Raw genomic sequence first — 25,381 nt, forward strand, 5'->3', positions numbered from 1 at the left:
TTCCGCACAAGGACTATTAATGACATCTTTGTCCTCTGCTTTAGAGCCCATTGTGGCTCTGCGTTCTCAGTATAATCCTTGGCTGAAGAAAATAGTGTTTTGTTAATAAAGGCTTTTTGAAGTGAGGCTTCTTTTTACAGTCTTGTGTGAACAAGGCAGCACATGAAAGCATCGGTTCTAATCTGTCGGTTTTGCGCTTTAAAGACCTCGGTTCTCCTCTGGAGTCCTGCCAGGAGTTTGCTGAAAGCTTTCCAGTGGTTACTGCTTCTTGTTTCCTCACCGTCATCCTCTGGAAATATTCTTCTATTTGTGTGTGTTTGTCTGGCTTGTAAGACACAAATAGAACAGTACGAGAACTCCAAACCAGTCAAAGTGTGTTGCTTCTCTTTTTTTTGTTTCTTAATTTTGCCTGTCAATCTAGTTCAGATTGTGGGTTTGTTGCCTTCTGCACGAATCCTTCATGAAATTTAAACCTGCAAGGAGATTTTCTGAGATATTCCATGAATATAAGAAGCCATAGCACTGAGCTAAGAGTTTTCTGATACTCCGTCAGGTTTTGGAAGAGTAGCCATAGAGGATATAATGCAATTTTCTTAGTGATGGTCACAAAGTACAGCAAAAGTTGCTTTCATTTTGCTGCTCTTCAGCAGAAGTTGCTATCCCTGGGTCAGAAAAACATTCTGATTTTGTTTTTTGTTTGTTTGATTTCAAACATTTTCTTTTTTTCCACATCCCTAAAACCCACTCCAAGGTAGTTTGCTCCCTCTCTCACTGGGTGGAGTCCTCCTGCCTCAGGTGGAGGAGTTTAAGTATCTTGGGGTCTTGTTCACAAGTGAGGGAAGATCGGCGCCTGAGATCGTCAGGCGGATTGTAACAACGTCCGCCGTTATGCGGTTGCTGTACCAGTTAGTTGTGGTAAAGAGAGAGATGAGCCAAAGAGTAAAGCTCTCAATTTACCGGTCGATCTCCGTTCCAGGACGCAGCTATGGTCATGAGTTCTGAGTCGTGACCAAGAGAACGAGATCCCGACTACAAGCGGCTGAAATGAGATTCCTCTGTAGGGTGTCTGGGAGCTCTTTTAGAGATAGGATGAAAGCCTCGGTCATCCGCTGACAGCTCAGAGTAGAGCAGCTTCTCCTCCACATCCAGAGGAGCCAGTTGAGGTGGCTCGGGCATATGGTCCATATGTTTCCTGGACCTCTCCCTGTGGAGGTGTTCCAGGCATGATACAATGGGCGGAGGTCCCGGGGAAGACCCAGAACATTCAAGAGAGACTACGTCTCTAGGTCCTCCCAGAGGAGCTAAAGGAAGTGTCTGGGGAGAGGTAAGTCTGGGGGTCTTTGCTTAGACTTCTGCCCCTTCAGCCCGGTCCCGCATGAGTGGAAGAAGATGGATGGGTGGATGGATGAAGACCCACTTCAATGAAAATCCTCTTTTTTGTGTTTTTACCATGTTCTTGCTGCATTTTTCTCATAGTAGAGGACCTATACAAATGAATTTAAAAAAAAAAAAAAATGCGTTCCTGAGTATTTTTAATTCAAATCGTGTTGGATCAGAAAACCAGATGCTTGAAAAAGCTCAAACTAATGACACAGCTACTCTCCCCTGCACTCACCTTGGCCCACTCACGCCTAAGTGTGCGAGACATGATAAGCGTTCAACACTCATGCTGTAGTGAATCTGGCTCAAAATTGTATCACTGGATTGATCCAATTCCGCTTGTTGTTATGTGTCACAAAACAGGCAGACTCCTGGTTCCATGTGCAGCAGGTTTATTACGACAGCTAAAAGTCCACAAATCTAAATCAGGGTCAGGCAGGCAAAAGTCAGCAACAAGTATTGGAGCATCAGAGAGAAACCAGATGGTCAGGGTCCAGGCAAGGGTCGGGGCAGGCGGCAGTCAAGCAGGATCGGGTAAACCGCAGATCAGGTCAGGATGAAATGCTCGGTATGCAGGCTGAGTGGTACAAACAATACTTTACAATGAGTGAGCAGTGCTTAAAGGGTAACCAAACCCTAAATTAACGTTTTTTGGCTGTTGACATCTATAAATGGGGCTTTAAAAGTGCTGTCTGTTGGTCATAGACACATTTTTGACAAATTGAAATCAAACTGTTTAATTCTTCAAAATATAGTCAAAAATAGCCTGTGTGCTGCCCCCTAAAGGTTGAATCGAGGTATTACAGTTGAATTTTGTGATTGGTCAAACCATGTAAGTTTCCGAAGTCTGACATCATGATCTGCAGCTCCAGTAATGATAACAGTCCCGCCCCCACGCCCCACCTCTCTGACTGGATTCTCAAATTTTGGATGTGGGTGGAGTCAACATCCAACTTCCTGGTTTGGTGACCCTTTAAACGTCCTGTGGGTGATTAGCAAATGGGAGTCAGCTGAGCATCAGCAGCCGGGTTAGGCTCCGGCTCCCCCGCGACCCCGGAAGGGACAAAGCGATCAGGACAATGAATGAATGAATGAATGAGCCAAACTTTACAATAGGTTAGGATTGTTTGCTGTTCAAGTTTTGCGTTTTTATTTTTTTTAATTGGGAGTGGCATTTATGCAACATCCACTTCCAGTCCCCACTCCTCTGCTGGGTTACCTCTGTCTGTAAGCAAACCCAGAGGTTCACATTCATTTTGCTGCCTGGTCTGCTAGCGATGGTCTTTTCCATGAAATCCCACACACTTATTCTAGTGTACAGGATTACCAATTAGGTCTAACAGTTGCCACAGACTTTCCCATGAAGTCTTGGAGCTAAACTGATGTTTTTTTTTTTTCTTGTCTGGCATAGTTGGACTGGTTTGGATTGTGGATAACCACAGTATTCATTTAATGGAGCTGTTGGTGGAAGCTCCCTCCTCAGCAAGCCTGTGCATGCAGCATCAGATCCCTCACGGGATTAGAATAACTCTTGAGCAGCATGAAAAACCGAGCAATGGTCATTATTTGATTAAATAAAACAGCTTGTTCAAACCTGTGTACGAATGCTTACAGAGAATATTAAAGGTCATAATAACTAGGTTCATATGTGAAGTGGTTATTTGACATCACATGCATTTCCTTGATCAACAGTTGATGGTTTTTGCTCTTCTTTTAGGGGACATCATCTTCAACGCGCGGTACCCAGCTCTGCCTCCTGACTTCATTTTTGGAGAAGACACTGAGTTTCTGCCCGAGCCGTCTGAGCTTCCTGTGAGTATCCAGGCATGGGCTCAAATCCTGACTTGCTTCGCTATAAATTGTGAATACTATTATTATATTAATTTATTTATTATTTATTATTTATTATTATTATTATTATACTAATATTGTGAATACTTATTTTCGACATTTTTTGGTCCACCTGACTTGTACGTTTTTCCATATGTTACGATCCAACTGAGGAGAAGGGAGAATAAGGTGTAACATAAAAATAAGAAAACCCAGACTGGAGCACTGTGGTAGTGTGCAGCTTTTAATTTGCTATTAGCCGCAAATGAACACAAACATTGCAACAAAAGAAAAGAAGAAGAGTTGAACAAAAGGGTTAATTTCTACATCACATCACAAATGTATCTCTTCACATGAGAGATACAGACTGAAACCCACCAGGTCTATTAAGTATGCCTAAAAACACAAACTTTCACCAAAGTTTCTGACAACAATAAGCTCCACCACCAAAGTCCACAGAAAAAGAGGACAGGAGCTTAATGTTGGACTTCACACCATGGGAAAGCTGACCACCAGAAAGGGTGTTACAAAAGCTGCCAACTCTGCTTGGGGAAGTCAGCTCTACTTATGCAGGTGTGGATCCTCTGTCACTGGTCCACAGTTGATGGCATGATGAAAATCAGGTGTAGATGGGCGGGTCCACACTCTGCAGAGCTGCGGCTGTCAGGTCAGACACCTACAGAAAGAAACATTCAAGCCAACTCATTCACCCCAAACTCAAGCACACAAACAGACAAACCATACTCAGAGTTCCGGATACACCAGGGCCGTAACACCATACATGGAGACAGTTTGAAGTCAAGTTCCATAGACGCTGATTCACTTCTGCGTCATCAGTTTTGACTTGTTTTTTTATCTGTAGGATCAGTTATATCTTTGAAGGTGAGATTCAGTCAGAATTTTTAACTGCATCAAATGAGGTGTGACTTGGATTGCATGATAGACACAATGAACACACCACCATCAGCTTAGCAGTCTGGCTCCATTGAGTTTGAGGAGCTCTTTGTGCCCAAGTGGGTTTGTTCTGAGACTACTTTAAAGGGAGACTTGTCTTTTTGAATGTTTGAATGAGTCAAACTGCACCTCATACAGTGCAAAGGAAAGTGAGATCCCCTGCAAGATTTTTGGAGTAATTAGAAACAATACTTGTTATATCAACTTGCAAAAACCGCCTTCAACAAATGGCGAGCAATTCCAGCTCAGAGGGGGCTCCTTCACACTGACGAGTTCCTCTTTGGGTAATCGGGTTCTCATGCCAGGAATGACAGCTTACCTAAACTTCAGATATAGCAAATAAATGAACGCCGGTCCTCTGCAAGTGAGGGTCTCACCTCACTTTCACGTGTATTCAGGTGTGCTTTGACAGAGCAAAAGTGAACCTAAAGGAGTAAATACTGGCAGTCCTGTGCATCATGAGTAGCGAAAGATAAACACCACGGCAAACATTATATGGTATTCTTGAGAAAGTTTGAAAATGTCCCATGGTCAACTGGGGTGTGTATGAAACAGTGACCACCCTCCCCCCTCCCCCCTTGTGTTCCAAACAGGAAGTACCTGCTGATTCCAAGAACCCAAAATCCCATAGACTTCTATAGAGAAGTACACAGTTATTACTCAGTCATTCTATTAGTCAGAAGAACCATTCTTGCTCTGATACCCTTTTTAACATATTCTTGATAATCCTGTTTTTTTCACATTTTTTATTTATTGCAAGTCATTCAAGTTATAAACTGATCAATCATAAGACTTTTTTGATTATTTAACATGTTAAATTCTCAAAACAGTTTAGAAACTTTTATGAATCACAATCAGTGCATTTAATCATAATTTCCCCCACCCCCCCAGACATAATCCATCTTATTTAAGTTAAACTCCAATCATCTTTTGATCTATTTTTAGAGCGTTTCCAGTGGTCTTTAAATTATGATTGTGACGTTTTTAGCCAAAATAGTTTAATTATCCCTTATCCCATAATTTATTTTTGAGTTGTAGGTGGGCCCGTTGGTGTGAAGTAAGCCCGCTCGCCTTTCCCATCATCCAGCTGAGTGCCCACTGTCCTGCTAGCATACACCTCTGTAAAACCCCAAGCTAACAGTAGCGGTGCAACAAAAATGGCGAGCATTTTTGGAGCTATCCAGCCGTACAGCTTTGATGATCCAGATTCTAGCTTAGATGAGGAAAACAAAGACGTTCATGGATCTATTTGTCTACAAGTGGATGCATCAGAATGAAGAGGAGCAGGGAGGTGGTGGCCCACCAGTTTTAGCTCACTACTACAAGGTTTTTACAACTGCATTTTTCTTCTCCCCCTGATTTGCAACAATTTGAATAAAGAAATACTCTTAAGTTCCATTTTCAGCTTAATTTTCTTTTATATTTGTCCTCCATTTTGAGAAAATCGGCACAAGATGTTCAAGCCTTTGATCAGATTCACTTCTATGACAGATTGATATATTTTATTGGTAAAACTGTGTATGTGTTTTGCAAACTTGTCATTTCAATTACAATATTTTGCTTTTATGTCTGTTTCAGTTCATTAGTTATATTAGTTATTGCTGTTTGCAAATGTTGCTCATTAGTTCATGTCAGTCTGGAGCTGGGCTCTTTTTTGTGCCTTCACAGCTTGCTGATAAAGCAAATCCAGACCTTACCACAATGTTGTCCAGAGCTATTTCTGACACTGTTTAGTTCACTAAAGCTAAATTCCCCGGCTTGTGTCAGAGTCTGGGAGAAAAAAGGGGAGAATTGCTCACCGTCTCATAAATCCAGCTGTGCACATAAGGGGAAGTACCTCTGCTTAGCCAGTGCTCTGCGGGGCTTTTATTGTTTATTTTTCCCCCTTCGTGTTTGTGCCGCGTCTCGCTTCTCGCTCCTCGTTTTCCTTTGAAATCCTCTCTCTACCCCCTCACTCCTTCTGTGTTCTCATGGATTTTCAGTAAGGACTTCCCCCTTTCTCTAAAACCTCAAGATTCTCAGCAAATCCTTCAATTTCAACCCAGATCTCAAAGGAAGTGTTTACTGTCAGCCCTGCGTACGCCTGAATTGTGCTAAACCACCCATTAAGTCAAGAGTTTTTGAGTACTGAATGAATAAAGTGAAACTTCATCTCCAATGATTCTCAATACTCAAGAAGCAGAACTTTAACATACATTGTTTTTGACAAGTTTGAGGAAACCATTTGTCTAATTTTAGATCTTCTATCGGTGGAATGCTTCATGTTTTAGCAACACGTTGTTCTTGTTTACAGCCAGTTAGGGCTATCATTACCTTCTCTATCCAGGCTTGTGTTTTTCTCTTCTCTCATCAGGCCCAGGAAAGGTTTATCATATTCTTTTTTTTGGTATAGAGACAAAAGAGTTTTTTTATATGCAGTGATGGGCTCGATATGGAATGAAGTTTTGAAGGAGGGCAGAATCTGTCACCAGCATGCAAGTAAATCATTTCGTGTCTACCGTTATTTCACAAACACATCCAGAAGTTCTGACATCGCAAAGGAAATGTTAAAAAAAATGTTGCCTGTCAGGAAAAGATAAAGCTAAAATACAGGATTAGAATAAAAGTTTTTACCTAAAAAAGAAGTGGAAACTGCTCCTAGAAACCCACGTTGATGGACATTCAACTCAATTGTATTTATTTAAACCAATATCACAAATAGAACTGTCTCATTGGGCATCATACCGGTAATGATAATAGCGCATCAATATTAATCTAAACCCACGAAGCCACAGCAGCAGAAGGAATCGACTGCCAGGGTCCCGTTTATTAAACCAACTTTCCTCTCCTGACATCACTGCGTTCTGGACCTGCTCTTATTTAAACTCTAGTTTTAATGTTTATTCTTTTGATCATAGTTAATCATTAGCTGAGATGCTGCACACATTTTGTCTGTCTCATAAATGTTCTTTTCTTTCTGGGACTAAAATCTTCTCTTAGACCAGATCTTGAGTTTTGAATCAAAACATAAAAAATCTACATCCTAAAACGTCTTTTTAAAGAAACACAGACAACATAAAAACTGGAGAATTAAACTCCTCCTAGAAGTTATTGAGTTTTTTTTTTTTTTTTCTTAATAAGCTTAAACCAAGTGCTGTTGAAAATGATTGTTTACCTGGAAAGATTGTTGAGCTGCGGTAGTGTTAAGCAAGCTCACCACAGGAGGAAAAAAAACACCTCTTCCTGTGACATAAGAACCACGGGCCTCATTTATAAAGATCTCGGTGCAGAAAACCCTCTGTATACCAGGTGGAAATGTTAATAGAAATATGTATATTTAAAAAAGAAACACATTTAACAAATCAAACAAATTAAATTAAAAAAAAGAAAAAAAGAAATGGTTATGACTCAAAGAGATGGGAAATAATAGATAATAGGGGTGTGCCAAAATATCGATATTGCGATATATCGCGATATTTAGTCCTGCGATCGATTCTCGATGGGTTCTGACCAAGTATCGATATTATATTTTTCATTTGAAGAGGCTGTAGCGCTGAGCGTCTGAGTCGCGCGCCGGAACTATGGGCGCACGCTGCGTCGGACTTTTAATAGCGATGCTCGCGCTCGTTCGGGAGAACCACCGGTGAGATACAGGCTCTGTAGCGCGTGTGTGAAGCATGTCTACCTGTCAGCATTTATCATCCATCTGTAGGGGATCCGCCCGGTAAGAAGTGACTTTGTCTGAGCGCTAGAATGACAGCGATCACTTACTTCCTGTTTTGCTGTGGGTACTGAGCGCGTGCTACGCAGTTGTCTGTGTACACTTCAAGGAGCATCGGAATTTTCGCTTTCATGCACTATAATGTTTAACCTGCTGCTGTACGGTGTAACTTTGATAAATTTATAATGTGACGTTTTCAAACAATGTAATTACTTGTTGCTAATGTTAATTTTAAAGTAATTCTTAAATAAAAAAGCAGGATTTGATGTATGAACTTAAATTTAAATGTAATTTAACTAAAGTACATGAATTCACTGTAAAATTAGGGAGAATGCTAATTAATTGAAGCACTTAAAATTATCTTTATTGCCATTATTATGTGTGTTTTAAGGATTTTACCTATTAACTGCTGACTGACCAAATGGAAAAATGATAAAAATTGGAAAAATAATCTCAAGTGACAGTCTGAGTAAATCAGCCTTCATTTTTGGATGCTCAGCCCTTTTCAAGTGAGAGAAAAGTGCACAAAAAATTAGGTCAATTTTGACAGAGGCTGTAAAACATTATATTCATCATCCTTTGGTGTGACGTTCTTTTGGAGGTAGATAGCTGTCACTACTTGACTTATTTAATATTTGTTCTGTTTACAACAATTCTGCACTAAGTAGTGTCACTGCTGATCATGTTTACTATTGTTAACATAATCTGACAGATAATTCCAATTCAGTTGTTGTCAATGTTTGTCAAAGACATAGTATTACTGATTTCAGCAATTTTGCACAAAAGTGTCTATAATTTGTTGCACAAAATAAGAAAAGTTGTTTAGTTTGATTGTGTTTAAGGTAAAAAAGATAAATGGGGATATATTTCCCCCCAAAACATGTTCTATATAATGGTAGTTATTAGAGAGGATTTTTACCAATTATCGCAGTATCGCGATATTATCGATATCGTGAGCCATGTATCGCGTATCGTATCGTATCGTGAGGTACCCAGTGATTCCCAGCCCTAATAGATAACATAAAATATAATCTCCTCAACTGGAGCAGCTGTGGTAAAGTGCAGTAAGACACAATCATTCATGCAAATACGCAAATATCAACTAAAGAACGAAAATAGCTTAAAGTCCAGGCTCTGCAGTTCAACTCGCAGAAGCCAGAATAAAACAAAGGCAAATTTACAACACAAAGGAATTACGTAAAGTCTTCTTAACGCTGGTATCTCCAAACTATGGGCTGACCGAAGCTCACAACAGTGACGATAAAGATGATGAAGCTAAAATTCGGAGGGGCACAAGCCATGATTTTTAAGGTCAATGACATTTCTTCACAATCTTTCATCAGTGTCACGTCAGCTCCCAGCTGAGACTCCTATGGATACCACTCATTCAGTACACCAAAGCACACTCCCTGTATACTAGTCTACACAGACAGCATGGGAAAGGTCCCAACAATGAATGAAAATGCCTTAGTCACAAGGACCTGTACAGGGAAGTTTACCCATACTTTAGGCATACTTTAGACCTCAATGTACATCATAAAAATAGAACGTACCATTATCGAGTATTTGTATTTGTAAGGATAATGTAAGCTGCACGCACATATGATGGGTGTGTGTTGCTGTCATTTGGTGCCCTTACTCCACATGCATGGGATGTGCTGATGATATCCATAAAACGGCCCTAGGATGACCATACAAACTACACTCTGGGTGTATTCAGACTGGACACATTTGGTCCCCTTAAAGTGAATCAGAGTTCATTTCCCCCAATAACCTGAAACAAATATTCTGTCTGAATACACCCAAGCCAACCCTGGTCCCAGGAACCACTCTCGGACCCATCTTTAGAGGTGGTCTCGGCTTGTTTCCAGTCAGACTGAGCTTTTGGTTCGCTCTGAGATTCTGAATACAAAGCGGTCCTGGAGCATAATACCTGAACCAAAACGGCCACCGTAGCCGGTAGTCACGTGATGTAAGCAAAGTAGAACTGAAGCAACAGGACAAATGTAAGGCAATGATTGTCGTGCTACCAAACAGAAAAAATGGTCCTACTCCTTACATGTTGGAACAACTGTTTTTAACACTGCTAAAACACTTCTTACATCTTTTCGATGTCTCTTATGCGGCACGCATCTACCGCTGCTGTGACATCATCCTAAAAGCTACATTATAGTTCCTTAACAGAATTCTCTTTAAAAAAAATGTCATAAGACCACAACAGTGAGGCACAGCTACTAACTGAAATGAGGTCAGATGAGTGCAGGCTCATTAAAACAACTTTTAACATGATCCACATTGCTTCTCACACTGTTTTTCCAACAATCTATCTGTCACAAGCACTGATCATCCCACTTTCATAGCCTTCGTATTGCCAGTAACGGCCTTGCAGCATCCCTCAGCCAAAATTGGTTAGCGAAATACAAAGTTTGAATCAGTGAAATATCTCAAAGATTCCAAAGCACAGGACTTCCATAATTTCTGCCTCCAGTTGCTTTGTCTCGCTCTCCTAATTCCTGGCCAGTGAGTGAAGAAATCTTTAGTCACATGGTTCTGTTTACAACTTTTGTTTTGGAACAGGAAAGTCCACTTGACAGCCGTCTGAATACAGATCAAATGGAAGGTTCAGGACTCTATCTGAAACAAATTAAGTGGCTTAAACCGGAACAAATGATTTTACCAGTCTGAACACACCCTCCGATTGTCTAACAACTTCATTTCTAACTGTCAGGATGCACGCACTTCTAACTTAACAACACTGATGGGCTCCTTGCACAACAAAGCACAGGATACAGGGGGTTGAAAAATCTGCCTACTTCTCACCTACAGTACGTCACCCTTACTTACCCTTACATTATTTTAAGTGTTCACAATGACCCGTCACCTGCAGCATGCCCATATAAAACACACTTGATCATTTTCTCTCTATGGGCTCACAGAGCGGTCTACGTCTTTGATATTTTGTGCAGGTCACCTTTGTGCCCCGTACAGGTTTGCCCATTTTTCACCCACAGACCGCCCATATCCACCCGCAGAGCAGTTGTGGTTAAGGCTTAAGGTATAAGTACATATGACAGAAGAGGAATAAATACAGACATTCAGAGGCTCAGAGCTATAAACCTGAATCAGTGATGGTGTGGGATGCACATTGAAGAGCAGCAATGAATGAAAACATACTGTTACATGTTTTAATGTTGTGTCTTAAGTATGCTACACATGTACAAACATCCACAATAAAACGGGTCATTGAGTGAATGCTTACTAAGCATTCATACTATAGTGATTCTCCTGCTCCTTTCTGCACGTTTTTCGGCAGATAAAAATTCAATCACACTTTCAGTGATTTCAACAAACTTGTTATCAAAACGTTCAGCTCATTAAGGACATTACTGCTTGTATTTTGGGGTATTTATAGCCTTTAGAATTTTTCAAATATCGAACAAAATATGCCCCATAGAAAATTGATGACAGTTGTCACATTTTAGTTACTCAAACTACTTAGACGGCAAACAATAATTGCAGATGTTTTCCAACCACCTGGCATATCTATTCTCCAAAGGAAATCCCCTGAATTCTTTATACCATGCAAACCCAATAACATTCCACTTTCATGGAAGACTAGATTTACTGACACTGGAACAAAACTAGTTTCTTGATTTTTGCTTGTCTACTTTCTAATGCTACTAAAGTGTTTTAATCAACCTGAGTAATCTATAAGATCAAATTCGGCCACTTTTTAAATTGTATTTATTTGTTTTTTTTTTAGTTATTTTTTTTTATTTTTTCCTTTGTGTCTTTTTGATGGCTATTAATTGCTGCTGCTCAAATGATCAAAGAAACAAAACTTTTTTCTTTTTTTTTTTCCAAATTTATCTTCAGTTCTTGGGTTCTCCGGGGTTAAAAGATTTCTCAAACTGATATTTGGTCATCAGGAATATCACACAGCCAGGAATTAAAACTGAAACTGAAGGTTTTCGTTTGTTTAACGAAAAGAGTGAAGTCTGCTGTTCTAGTGAAAACAGCGGGGCAGGTCTACCCACGGGGCTGCTGGGAAAAGTGACCAACCCGGAGGAAATGATACAGACGGAAGCCAAAAGGGAGGAAAGGCTCAATGTTTCTTAAAACTTGTTATACGCAGATGGTGTTGCACAACGCTGTTCCAGCTCCTGATGATAAAACTAACAGGTTATCTACATGTTTGTATAAGAGAATGCATTAAATATAAACATGACTATTTTGATTAATTTTATGATTGCATAAAGTTTAGTTCATAAAATGATGTTGTATTTTGTTGTTGTTTATAATTAATAGTGCTTGATTATCTTCCAAATTGAGTTAAAACAACTTTCTCAGTGTCCAATAATTTCTAGGAATTACACCTATATGATTAAAAATAGATAATTAATCACTGTTTATTATTATTTTCAAATGGAGCAGAAAAAGATTGCACTGCACTCATTTTTTTTTCCAGAAAACACAGAAAAGGCACAAATATTACAAACTAAATTGAAAATTAAAGCAAAAGCTTTCAAATAATAACATAGATAAAACAGAACACTAAACTGTTTGATCAGTTACATTTAAAAACAGAGCTTTAATTCTACAAGTATATTCTAATGTTTTAAAGGTTCACAGAACAAACATAAGACTGATTTTTTTTGTCGACATCCTATTATAAGCTATAGGAAGTAAAAGCAAGTTAACAGAATTTCTTCTCATAGTTTAGATTGTTGCTGCTCTGCAGGACTGAACTTTGTTGTTTTTACTGGAGAATTATTGTCGATTTCTGTCTGAGATTGAGCATGCTTGGTGGCACCGTTTGAGGTGATAAAAGGTTGGTGGTATTTCCAGTTTTAGAACGAGCGTGCCTTCTGCACAATTTGCACTAAACATTATTCTGTTTCTGTCAGATATTAAGTAAGTGAAATACCTCCATTCAGGGCCTGTATTTAATTTTTTAGTCGCCAGTCAAGTTGGCTGGTAGATTTAAAAAAAAGGGGTTTTACTTTTTTTAAAATTTTACTTTTTCTGGGTTTTTTTTTAAGAAAATGATGTATAAAAGTAATCTATAAATGGCATGAACGCCTATTTAATGTCATCTAACTGTAAACTCAAATTCAAACATACTGAGGAAACAAGGACAGATTTAATTGAGATTTCCTCATTCTGGCAGCTTTAGCCTCCAGTTCTGCCTGGATACTTTTAAAAATTTCTGCTGCTTCCACTGTTTCGTCAGCCCAAACTAAACGCTACGCAGGTGATGTGACTACGGTCCTCGCGTGCGCTTATTTACATCACATTCAGATGGTAAAGGAGAAGAGGACAATTGATAATCACCGAAAGGAGAGCTCTTAAACATAACTAATTTTACACAAACATTTACTTGCCATGTGGCGACTAACCCCCTAACTTTACTCACCAAAGTGGCAAGTGTTAATTTTGGGCCCTTCAAAATAAAAGTCTGTCGCAATATTCATTTTTCTATCAAGAGAAAGTTATACTGCGATAAATATCGTCTTTGATTTATTGCAGAGCTCTACCCAGCTCTGATCACTTATTATGAATCGATATTAGAACCATCACTTAGAAATGAAAGAGATTTTTTTCTAAATTTGCGCTGTTCTTAGTATTTTTTTTACTTAGTTTAATCTACCCTCTCTCCAGTCTAGACCTGCTTATTGATGTATTTGTGCATGGACTTTGTATTAGGGGACTTACTTAGCATTTTGCATGCATTGCCTTTAGTCGTGATTTACCCCTTCACCTTTGTCCTTATGGACTTATCTTTCCCTTTGTTGGAGGGAGTGGCAAATTAAAAATCCATTCTGTTTAACTATGAAGTCTATAACTAAAATCTTTGTTCCATAATAAACTCACACCTGAGTTTTGTTTCTATATGGGCCACTACTAAATCCGCTTTTTCCTTTTTTATCAAATACTGAGACTCTGAGGTCTCATGTCCAAGCAAGATCTAGAGAAGTTGATTCATGGCTTCATCTCCCGCGGGCTTCATTTCTGTTCTGGTTTGCCGTCTGCTTTTCTTAAAAAAAAAAAGTATCTTTTAAACACATTCAGAAGCTTCACAGTCCTCCACGAATTTGGAGGAAAACCATGAGAACTAAGCACATCACTACTTTTCTTCAGTCCTTACATGAGCTGCCAGTTCAGTATGGCACTGATTTTAAAGATCTGCTGCTAGTTTATGAACCCCTTATTAGTGTGGGATAAAATGCTTTCCTTTATTACCAGAGCACAGACCCAGCAGGGCTCTGAGATTTACAAAAAGCAATCATCTGGTCGAATGCGAGAGAATAAACAGTTTGGAGCTACTTTTTGCCAGTGTGGTGCACTAGAACCAGCTTTTTCTGATGAGATCGGCGTTTAGCATCTTTAGTAATAACTATGTTCCAACCTAAAGTGTTCTATTTTGGTGGTGTTGTTTCAGTTGCCACATTCATACTATTTAATGCACCTTATTATTTTGCTTTTTCGGTTTTTCTGTATGCTGCAGAAGCTTTGAAACTCTGCATCGGAAAGTTGTTGTACAAGTGAAGCTGTCTTCCCTTGCCCCACCTTGGCCATGTATCCCATATTCCCAGAGCATCTACACAAAATGTCCAGAGGGATGAAGTCCAGTGCCTTCTAAAAGTCCATAAAATACATGGACTAAATGTCAAAACTCCTAAGTTTGCTTAAGAATTCTAGCAAAAGGTTAAAAAGTATTCCAAAGTTCAACGTTAGAACTTACATTGTTCTTCTAAATTTGTATTTTTGCTATTGACTGAACACACTTGTCCATCGGAATGGGTACCGTTAGGATTTTATGCCGCCCCAGTGCCAAACTGGTACTTTTGAAACGGTTCCAGTGCCCAAACAATAGGGTTATGTATTGGCAAGACTCTGGTGATACGGTATATGTCTCAAAACACACATTACAATGCAATATATACCCCAAGACTGTACCAGAGACAATATATCCATTTTTTTTTTTTAGAAAAAAATGGTATACTAAAAAACCATTTATACGAATAAAAAATATATTTACATTTTATTGCATTATCAGAGCATTAAGCACTGCATACAAGTTGCTTTTACCCAAACTTTTACTTTTTGGTAATCTAATAAATGTTTTTGATACTCAAAGTTATCTGGTTTCCAAAATAAAATATTTTCAGTATAAAAGAAACATTGATTAAATATTCTTCAACCAATAAGGTTCTATAAGTGTTATTTAATTAAATAAAGTAAAATTTATTTACAACACAGCTTAAATGTAAATTCTTAGGTAGCACCTTTTTTGGATAAAATCACAAATGGTAAATACACAGAAAATTACAGCCAGTTTTTTGTCTGCCACAGACATTAGTGAAACTCAAAAATCAGTAATAAAAAAAGTTCAGCGCACTGTCTTGTGGGGTCCAGATGACCCCACTTTTAATGTAAACAAGCCAAGGAGAGCGGAAGGGTTAAAGGGACCATACAATGAAAATTCTACTTTTTGAGGTTTTAAGTACATTATGCTGTTCATTCCTCACTATAAAGAACCCCGAAACGGTATTTTGATCCGTTCATGCATTTAAGAGTAATCCTCTAAAAACCTGCACTATCTGCAGTAGCCCCTCCCATACCCACGAAAACAAGGGGGTAGAATCGTGCTGACATCAGCACGATGTGAACCACACCCTCCAGGCGCTTCTACATGTGGTGTGAACCAGGCGTTAATGGAAGTGCAAGACACACCTGTGCACCCTTAAGATGTGGTCGCTCTTTGGCCTGGGCAACCCAACCATATGCACTGGTCAACTTCATATGTGGGTGACTAAAACTTTAACCAGGTCTATACATCTAAAGAACCGAGATAGTTGAAGAAGAAGCCGTGCCTTCTTCCTCAAGGTCTTGGATTGGTCACCCTTGTTTGTATCGTTCTCCTGTCAGATGAGAGAAAATGTTGTCAACCTCACATTACCTATGGTAACCGGAAAGGCCAGGCATTCGTGAGCATTTCCTATCTGTTGCAGCAGCTTGTCCCCTGTTACTGTTTTAACAAAGGACCTCAGATGCCCCATAAAGCAAGGTACGCCAATGTGGCCACAGTGTACAAACCGCAGCTCCTGTTTCCTTCCTGCTTTTGCGAATAATGCATTACACTTTTTTAAGAGTTTGCCATTGGCAGTGCTCAGTGCTAGGCCTTCTTTTAATGGTCAATGCATTGTCTGCAGCCAGAGCGGCTAGTAAAAAGAGCTGTGCAATTGAAACAAATGAAAGGCAGAAAAAGGGGGATTTAAGTATTTACACCTAAGCAGGACCAGTCAGCCCTTAAAGCGGTTATATCTTCATTAAAAGTACTTAAAGTGTTATTTCTGTCAAGAAGTTGCTCTGTGTTGGACACAAGCCGCACAGATCACTATAAAAAACAAACACTGGGCTGAGAGTGCCAAGTGTCTTAAACACATGACAAGAGCAATTTAGCGTGATCTTACACTTGGCACTCTCAGGGGGCGAAAGAGGGTGTGAGCCCACTCTTGAATTAGAGACTAACAGAGATTAATTTAATACTTGGGAGTTTTTAATGCCTCACACTTTCAAGTCTACAGCGATTTATTGGATCAGGCTGCCAGCATCTATAAAAATCACATCGAAGACGTAAAAACAAATATCATCTTTTGGCCTATATAATTATCTTGCCATTTCAGATGGCAGTCTCTCTCTTATTGGCCTTAATATTGGATCGAATGATACAGACGGATGGCAAAGGAAGACATAATTCTGTCAACTTGGGTCTTTTCAGTGTGAAGATGCCCAATTTAGGTATATTTTTTTTAAATGTATTTATGATTTCTCCTAAAGGAAAACAGCAGCTTCACTGAGCTCCTCCAAAATAATGTGTGCACCGTATACTGACAGAAACTGCAGCTTAAAAGCATCACTCCCCTCTGACACATACTATAATACTGCAGCATTCAGTGCAGTAACGTAGAAATGTTTAACATATGTACTTATAAATGTCAAGGAAAAACTATTTTAATTTATAATTCTTGATTCATGCAAAGTGTTGAACGTTTTTGGACAAACTTCACATTTAATTAATTCAAAATATTGTATGTATAAATATATACAGACATATGTATGTCTACATACATACATATGCCTATATACATATATATATGTGTGTGTGTGTGTATATAAATATATATATATATATATATATATATATATAAGGGCTGTAACGGATCAGAAAACTCATGGTTCGGATCGTGTCATGGTTTTAGGGTCACTGTTCGGATCATTTTTCGGATCAGTAAAAAGTAAAAAAAAAAAACGACAGCAAAAAAGAAGGTAAAAGCCTAAAATTAATTTTTAGACTAGATTAAAACCAATATTTGATAATGTTAGTTCATTGAGGCCTATTTATTAAAATGAAACATCTTTAAACTTTGAACACAAACAAAATGCTAAAACATGTCGTTTCTGATGACATTTACATTTCTTTAGATTAAATCTAAAATATCTGAGAGAAAAGAATGGTTAAAAGTAGTTTGAAATAACCAAATCTATCTGGAGTACCACTTAAAATGCTAATGTCCAAATTCAACTTAACATTTTTTTTTTGGTATTAATTGTTTTATTGAAACTAACTCAGGAAACATTTACATGTTTTTAAAGTAATTGTTAAAAGATTTTGCTGCCGTCCCCATTTTTCCTGGCAATTTATGATCCCTTTCGCTTGCCATACTATCATTCTCTGACTGCCCTGTTACTGAGCAGTGGCTTTCTCCTGTGCGGGACAGCTGCTGCTATGGCTGATCTTAACTGGGAGAATCTCTTAAGACGTTTACCGATGCTTCTAGTCAGCTCTTAAAATTAAATAAACAAAGTCGAGAAAGGTTTTTGACGGGAGCTCCTCCTACACGCAGCGGGAGCTTCAAGTTCACACACTTGGAGAACTGTCAAGCAGCTACTTCAGCGCTTTCTAAAGCAAAGACAATGTACATGAATTTGAATTGAATTGCATTCGATGTGAACGGACAATTGATTTCAATTATGCGAGCCTGGGGTGTGTGCGTGCGCAGAAGGGTGGTGATTGGGGTGGTCCACGGTACACGTGTGTGCCGAACCGTGGCTTCTGATCCGTACGGATCATGGATTATAAACAAAGTTGTTTGTGTAAGCCTCAATCCACCTTATATACGGACTAAATCCATCAATGCATCCAGTTATGGGGAAGCCACAAATCGCCAGAAATGTACTTCTGGGTCAAGAATCTTTTTCTGAAGAATTTCCACCAATCTCTTTTCAATGTTTTCATATTTATAAGTCAATGATGACTCACTAAAATACCTAGTCTTGTAAAACCAATGAAGAAGTTACCGTTTACAATCTGTCTTTTAAACTGAAACACTATATTGGTCCTTTTTGTTGTAGTTGTTTTTATTTTTTGTAAACAACCTTTTAGTTTATACATTCATGTCTTTAATTCAGTAAATTCTCAAATGAAAACTTGTGAAGTTATAACTTTATTCTTGTAAATATGCCACTTTTTTCTTATAATTTTGCTACTTTAATCTAGTAAATTATTTTTCTTTACTTCCACGCCGGCCCTGATGCTTTTTAATTACCCAAAAAGTTTAATATTTTATTTGCAGTTTTTAGTAGATTCCTAATAAAATGTGCTTAATCTGTAAAGATATAAACAATTAGGCTGAAAGAATTTATATTTTTGTGTTTACGATCTGACATTTGCTGTGTTGGCACAGTGTCTATTGTTGTCTTTATGACTATCAAAAATGCAAAAACCTAATGCCACTAATGCTAATCCACTATATTTGTAACACGCCGTTTTCAGAGTTACTGAATCAAAACCTAATATCTTAAGGTAATACGATTATTAATTGCCTTTATAGATAAACAGTCTTTTTTTAAAAAATGGAAGGTATCGGAGATGCATTTCTTTGAGTGACAGGTTTTATCGTCAGCCAAGGTAAGGCTTAAATCATCTGACACAGGTTTAGCCACTGTGTTGTGACAAAATAATAGGATTATAAGGTCCAGATTAAGCCCCGCTCTATTGTTTAAAGGCTGTGATCCTTACCCCCCGTGGTTAAAGCTTGCAGAGAGACATTCCCTCCAAACAGATGAATGTGCAGGGCTGGTAGATGGATTTTATTTCATCAAATGTTTAATCTCAGCTTTCAAACTGGCTAGATTTGTGACTACAGCATCATTTTATGTTTTTCATGTATCAAATCTGTACATTTTCCACAGGGCTTATCCTTTTCATAAAGGGGAGAAAACAGATTTGTTTAGGCACACACAGCCTTCAGCAGAACATTCTAAACCAATTCAGAGTTTTTGCACACTTAGATGTCTGGAGCACGACCACGCACACCCTACAGCACATCCACACTGTTTTGGGGAGCTCTGGTCTTTTTCATCTTTCTTCTGGGTTTGTTTCAGCATTCAATAGACTACCTTGTTAACTCAAAGTCAGAACATGGAGAGTAGCATGAGGAAAAGATCGAGCTGTCTTCTGCTGCTGGTCAGAGTCCCTTTAACAATGTGGCTTGAAGTCGCACAAAGCCAACACTGCTTCTGCATATATTATGTGAAATAATGGGAAATTTGAATAACTTCCACTTCCTAACCAAATCCATTCTTAGAAAGATTTTCACACCTTTCTTTGTTCCAGCTTTTCTGCAGCGACTTGAATCCAGTGCAGTAACTTCAAGTTAAACATCACATTTTACATCGTCTTAGTTTCTGCACATGCTCATAAAACTATTGTACTTGCTAACAACAAAGTCCTCAATAATTGTGAGATACAGAAAGCAGATGCTCAGTCGGCAAAGCAGTAGGTGGGGTAGCGACAATGGTTTAAAAGGCCTATGTCATGCAAAATCTACTTTTTTTAGCTTTTTAAGTTTATTATGGTTGTAATTCCTCACACACCCAATTTTATTTCATGCATTCAATATGCACATCCATTCTTGCAAAAGTTCAGATACCAAGGCCGGCTCTCATGAAATGGACGACACCCACAAAGAGGGAAAGGCAGAGACTCAGAGATCGAGTTGATTCCAGGTGAAAAGAGCTTAAAAAAATAACCCATATTTAAGAAAAAATTGTTCTTTTTTGCGCCAAGGGTCATATATGACATAGTTTACTCTGAAAGACTAAATAGCATGATATAGGGCCTTTTAACCAACACTTAGTTGTTCCTACATTGTCTTTAACATTACTGTTTGGTCTGTGTGAATATTAACAGATCAAGAAACTTTTTTTTTCAGTATAGCATTTTAAATAAAATGTATTATCCGTTATCCCAGTGTTAGGACATACGTAAGTCTAAACCTAAAAATATTTTGCTGATTCTATCTTCATATGAGGAATGGACACTTCACCAGAAATCAGATCCTCCACCTGGGCGCCACCCCCCCCATCTCAGCTCTTTTGTCATTGGCTACCTAATATTTTCACTTGAGGAGCTGAGTTTAATTGCTAACCTCAAGAATGCCTCGGCTGTAATTACTGAAGCTGTGTTTATCCGGCGCTGCTCCTCTCACACCCACGGGTCTCGTTCCTCCACATTTCTGAGCTACTGTGTCTCGCTCTGAGGGCGTGTGAGCTGAACACATTTAAATATTGTTAGAGAAGATATAGTCTCTACCGTCTCACCTGTTTTGATTGGCTGGTTTCCTTTTTACCAATCAGTCACACCAAATAGTGAGAGTTTGTCTCATCTCCATTTGGCCTTGGCCTACTTGCCTTTTCTTTGCATAGTTACACCCCCCACCCCCCGTGAATCCTCTATCATCTCCTCTCGTCCCCCTCAGTGTGATATCCTTTGTCACAATCCTGACACGGCACTTCCTCGGCTTCGCCGCGGTTTCAGCGCGCTCATGTCCCGGAGCAGTGACTGCCACTTTTGGACAATGCCCGTCTTTGTTTGCATCTCTTGCTCATTTCGGGAATCCCAGCATTGCTGGTAACCACTGGTGGATCAGCACGATGAAGTCATTGTCTCATTTTAACTTGTTCTTGCCACTCATCCCCCCCACCACCACCACAGCACCTCTACCATCCACCAGCCCTCCCTGCTCCACTCCAAAACAATGAAAGCTTTTTCCTTCAGACTCATCCTGGCTTCCAGACAGTTGTGGAGGCAATCCGGTGCATAGCAAAAGCATGATTAATGGTATCAATACTGGCACTTGTTTAACTTAATTGGTGCAAATAAAACTGTTCTTTTTTCACTGTTTACCTTCAGCTGCATTTCACTTTAGTGCCACAGAAGACAATGCTCGTCTTAGTTGTGGAGTTGCATCATCAGGAAACAAGATTTTTGTGTTCTGGCAGATGAAGACAGCCAGCACTATTTCACTTTCAGAATGAGTTTGGGCAGAACTCTGGCATTGTGAGGACTGAGGGTTGGGTAGGGAAGCAGATAAGAGAACCTGTCTCCTGAGACAAGATAACACTTGATGATGTTTTTTCATACCTGAATTACAATCTTTTACTTCTCTTCAGAGAAGTTGCCTGAGGACGAAGACACTTACTTTTGCCTTTGTCATTTTCTACCAAAAAGAAAGAAAAAGTCAAATAAATAAAGATAAGGAGCAAATATGTGACCCAAAGTTCTGTAACTGATTTTTTTATTATCACTATCACGTGTTAGCATTAATGCACATTTATTTCTGTTGCGTGTGACAAGTCGAAACAAACATTTACACTCAAAGATAAGTAGGGGGAAATAGGTGAGACACAGATATGTTGTACAAATTTTTCTTTGTCCCCCCCCCAATACTCTGCACTATTCAAGGGGCTAGTTACTGGTGTTCAAGTCATAAGTGTGCTTCTTATGTGTCCGTACATGCAGCCTAACTGTTAGAATTAAGGAAATTAGACAATCAGAACATAGTATTTGTGGACATCAGATGTCCTATAGACATCGTATTTTCAGCACTATAAGGTGAACCTAAAAGGCCTTAAATCTGTTCAAGATGCAAGACTGCACCTAATAAATGGATGAATTTTGGTTGTCTTTACTGATGTTGAAGCAATTTTAAGAGGTACACGGTGCACGGTCAAAACGTTTGGTCAGGTGTTATTGTGAATACGCTAACACGGAAAATATGTTTTCGTCCGGCTGACTGATGGAATTATCTCTGACTTTTTTGTCTTGACTGATTTGCCTTAAAGTTCGGTGCATCTTAAATATGTCATAATTTCAAAATATGATAATTCATTGACAATCTGGTACGCCCTATAGTGCCAGAATACGGCATTCACTCGCGGTCAGTAAGGGGCCAGTACTTAACACCTTACTAACAAGTAGAGTGTGGCTTAAGGCCACTGTACAACAGCATCACTCGTACGTGATAAATGCGTGCAACTTACATTATCCTTGTAAATACTTCACGATACACTTATCAAAAGCTTGACCACCGTACATTCCAATTTCAAAATGTCATTTGAGATAACCGTACAAGCCCGAAAAGATCTGTGAGATGCCTCTTTTAAGGCGCTCACCTTAAAATGCCGTCACTCATCTCTATAACCTTCCACAAACCCAGAAAACCCAAAACCTGCAGCTCCAATATGGGTCAACACCCACCCATCAATATGGGTGCATGTGACTAAGACTTTAGGTTTTTCTTTGATTTAAAAGTTCTAAAATCTAGTTGTTGTTTTTTTTAATCAGGTTTAAAATAAATCGTAATCTAGAGGTAGAGTGTCAACCCTAAAACTCTGAGATGTGCTTTCAAATCCCCATTTGGGTCGTTCTAAACTAAAGACTCCAATCTGGGACTAAATAGCCTGGTTTCCACTGAGCGATCCGGTCCAGTAAGGAATGGTATGTTATGGTTCAGTTAATTCTGGCGAGAGTTAAGCCTTGTTTCCACTGAGAGGTTTGTTTTTACGGCGCATGCGTGGTGTTGACTGCTACCGTGCTGCTAGCTCACCATGTCTCACACCATCACCAAGGATAGCAAGAAGCGTTTGCAGTTCCACGGCAGAACAGACGTTGTTGTTTACAGGCATTTTCAATAAAGACTTGTGACAAAAGAAGAGTACACAGGAAACTTCAAAAATCCAAATGCTTACAAACATTGGAAATGTTAGCTTAAATGAGCGCTATACTCACGCTTTCTAAGTCCCCGTCACTTTCTGCTAATCTATGGGTGGCTACAGCGGCTCCACCCCAGCTGCTCCGTTCTACTTTTCAATGGGCCTACAACCGATGGGGGCCCCCAAAAGGTACCCATGGGTACTGTTTAATGGGGCCATTTTACAATGGAAACGCTCAAAGGACCAGACAAGGCCTGTGACTTCCTCCTCAAGACTGCTCAACAAGAGCTTAGTTTGGGGGAATATAAAACACCAAATGGCTCCCAAGCGACTGCAGCTCACCCCTCCCCCAGATATTGGGTCAAATGAGGTGACCAGATTTCAGAAAACCACACAGGGGACAACTAGTGGAGCTTTATTTACTTTAACAGTCTTCCTTCCTTTTGTAACAGTTGGCAAAATTCCAATTAAACAAACAATTGTCCTTTTAAAGCTGCTACATCTCTGGTAGAGTTCTGCTTTTCATGTCACATGTTTGGATCTGTGTGTTCTCCTCTATCCACACATGAAAGCTAAAATACTGTGTTAGATTACTAACAACAAACAAACAAAAAAAAATCATCCATTTTTACCCGGAGGATTTTAAATTCCTAAATTACAGCACCAAAAAAGAAGAAAACCACGGGGGCTTTTTTTTTTTTGTTTTAATCACATTTTCTTCCAAACCTGGATCCCACAGCCATGTGTTCTTGAAGTGGAAGCAGCAGTCAGTGAAGTGGCAGCACTTTTCCAGACCCATTTCAATGGCTGTGTGGCAACAGGACATCCTTCAGCACAGCCTTTTCTCCTGATCCTTTAATGGAAATTACTGCTTGTCAAAATCTGCTTTTACATTTTTTTTCCTGCAGTGACAAACTTCTTTTCCATTACAATGTCACTTCCAAACTCTACTAATAGCACTATTGTCTGCTTATTATAGCTGTGCTGCTTTCTAGCATATTGCAGTACTGTGCAAGTTTTCAAGGGCTGCTGTAAAAACCTTTTTCCGTCATAAATTCCAAGTACATGACTGCACTTTACAAGGAATACACAGGTTAATAGAGAGTAAACATATTGTTATTTTGTGTGTGTTTTATTAGTGTCCACTCAAAAACCTTCTAGATACAAACACTGACAGTAACTCTGATTTGTAGTCGTTCTAGAGTTTTATTTGACTATAGCTGATATCTACAGTAATGTCAGACTTTCAGCTCATTTGCCCATCTTGGAAGCTGGCAACAAACTGGGAGCACTAGATTATTTTACATCCTGTATATTAGGGCTGGGGGATATGACAATATATGTTGTGTAGGCGATAGAAAAGTGTATATCGTGCCATGTCTCTTCTTTTTTTATTATTCATTTTTATTGCTGAACTTTTGGGCAAAAATGTGTTTTCCTACTAAGAAACTTAAAACTGTTGTGCACTTTAAAATAATTTTTCTCATTTAATTCAGTTACATGTAACTTAAAAAAATAAAATCAGAGAAAAGTAAGTAATGACATTTTTGACAATTTCTTTTCAGAGAATAACTGAAAATATAATTTATTTTGGTATATCGTGATATATATCACTATAGTGATTTGAAATAGTTTATATTATGAAATGCTTTTTTAACCATATCACCCAGCACTACTGTATATTATCACTCACATGTGAGACAGGATTCAGTGTACTCTCTAATAGGAAAAGTTGTCCACTCTACAAATTGTCATGTGTGACCTCCATTGACCGTTAATGAGAAATGAAGAAAATGAAGAATAGAAAATGGTTTACTTCTGGCTCACGTCAATTGTTGTCAGTAAGCAGTGACTGATCCATGTTGGTCTAAGTTAACGTTTTTCATGGCAACCACTCTCGCCAATCATTAGTGAGCTTGTTGGAAGTCCACACCCCTACCATTTGAAAGCAGCTCGAACATCTGCCAAAGTTTATAATATTCAACATGAATATCTGGTTTGTTTTCATCTCTATTTCTCTTCTCTATTTCCTGTGGCAGCACTTGGTCCAGTGGGATGCTGGGAACCCAGAGTGTTTACTCCAACTGGTGAAGGAGCTCATCCAGCAGTACCACCTCTACCAGTGCCAGCGTCTGCGGGAGAGCTCCAGGCTGCTTTTCGAGTACGACAGCCTGCTGGAAGATCCAAGCTACAGCCGCAACATGGAAATCTATGCTGGGCTCAAGAACAGCTGGGTAATAACATCACTAATTCTGACAAAACATGCCGTGAGGAAATGTTATTGTTTCCTGGAAACACTTTACCTGTCCTTTATTGGTACTGCTTGTAGCAGTGGGATGAGAGGATTAAAACCTTAATTTACTCCTGCTGGGAAAAGCAGGTATATAAAGATTATATTTGTTTCTCAGGGGTTAAAGTCTTATTTTAAGTTGGTTTTTCCATAATGACGACTAA

The 25,381-nt window shown here is 39.0% G+C and overlaps 1 protein-coding gene across 2 annotated transcripts in view; it reads left to right on the plus strand.

Annotated features, from left to right (window-relative positions):
* Window positions 1-25,381, plus strand: part of babam2 (BRISC and BRCA1 A complex member 2) — a 94,077-nt gene that overhangs the window by 6,230 nt on the left and 62,466 nt on the right. For both annotated transcript variants that reach the window (XM_024273025.2, XM_024273035.2), the window contains exons 4-5: window positions 3,098-3,192; window positions 24,967-25,161. In XM_024273025.2, the coding sequence (XP_024128793.1) occupies window positions 3,098-3,192; window positions 24,967-25,161 (290 nt within the window). The remainder of the gene's footprint in view (window positions 1-3,097; window positions 3,193-24,966; window positions 25,162-25,381) is intronic.

Source organism: Oryzias melastigma, linkage group LG22 (assembly GCF_002922805.2).
Source record: "Oryzias melastigma strain HK-1 linkage group LG22, ASM292280v2, whole genome shotgun sequence".
In the NCBI taxonomy this organism is placed as follows: domain Eukaryota; kingdom Metazoa; phylum Chordata; class Actinopteri; order Beloniformes; family Adrianichthyidae; genus Oryzias; species Oryzias melastigma.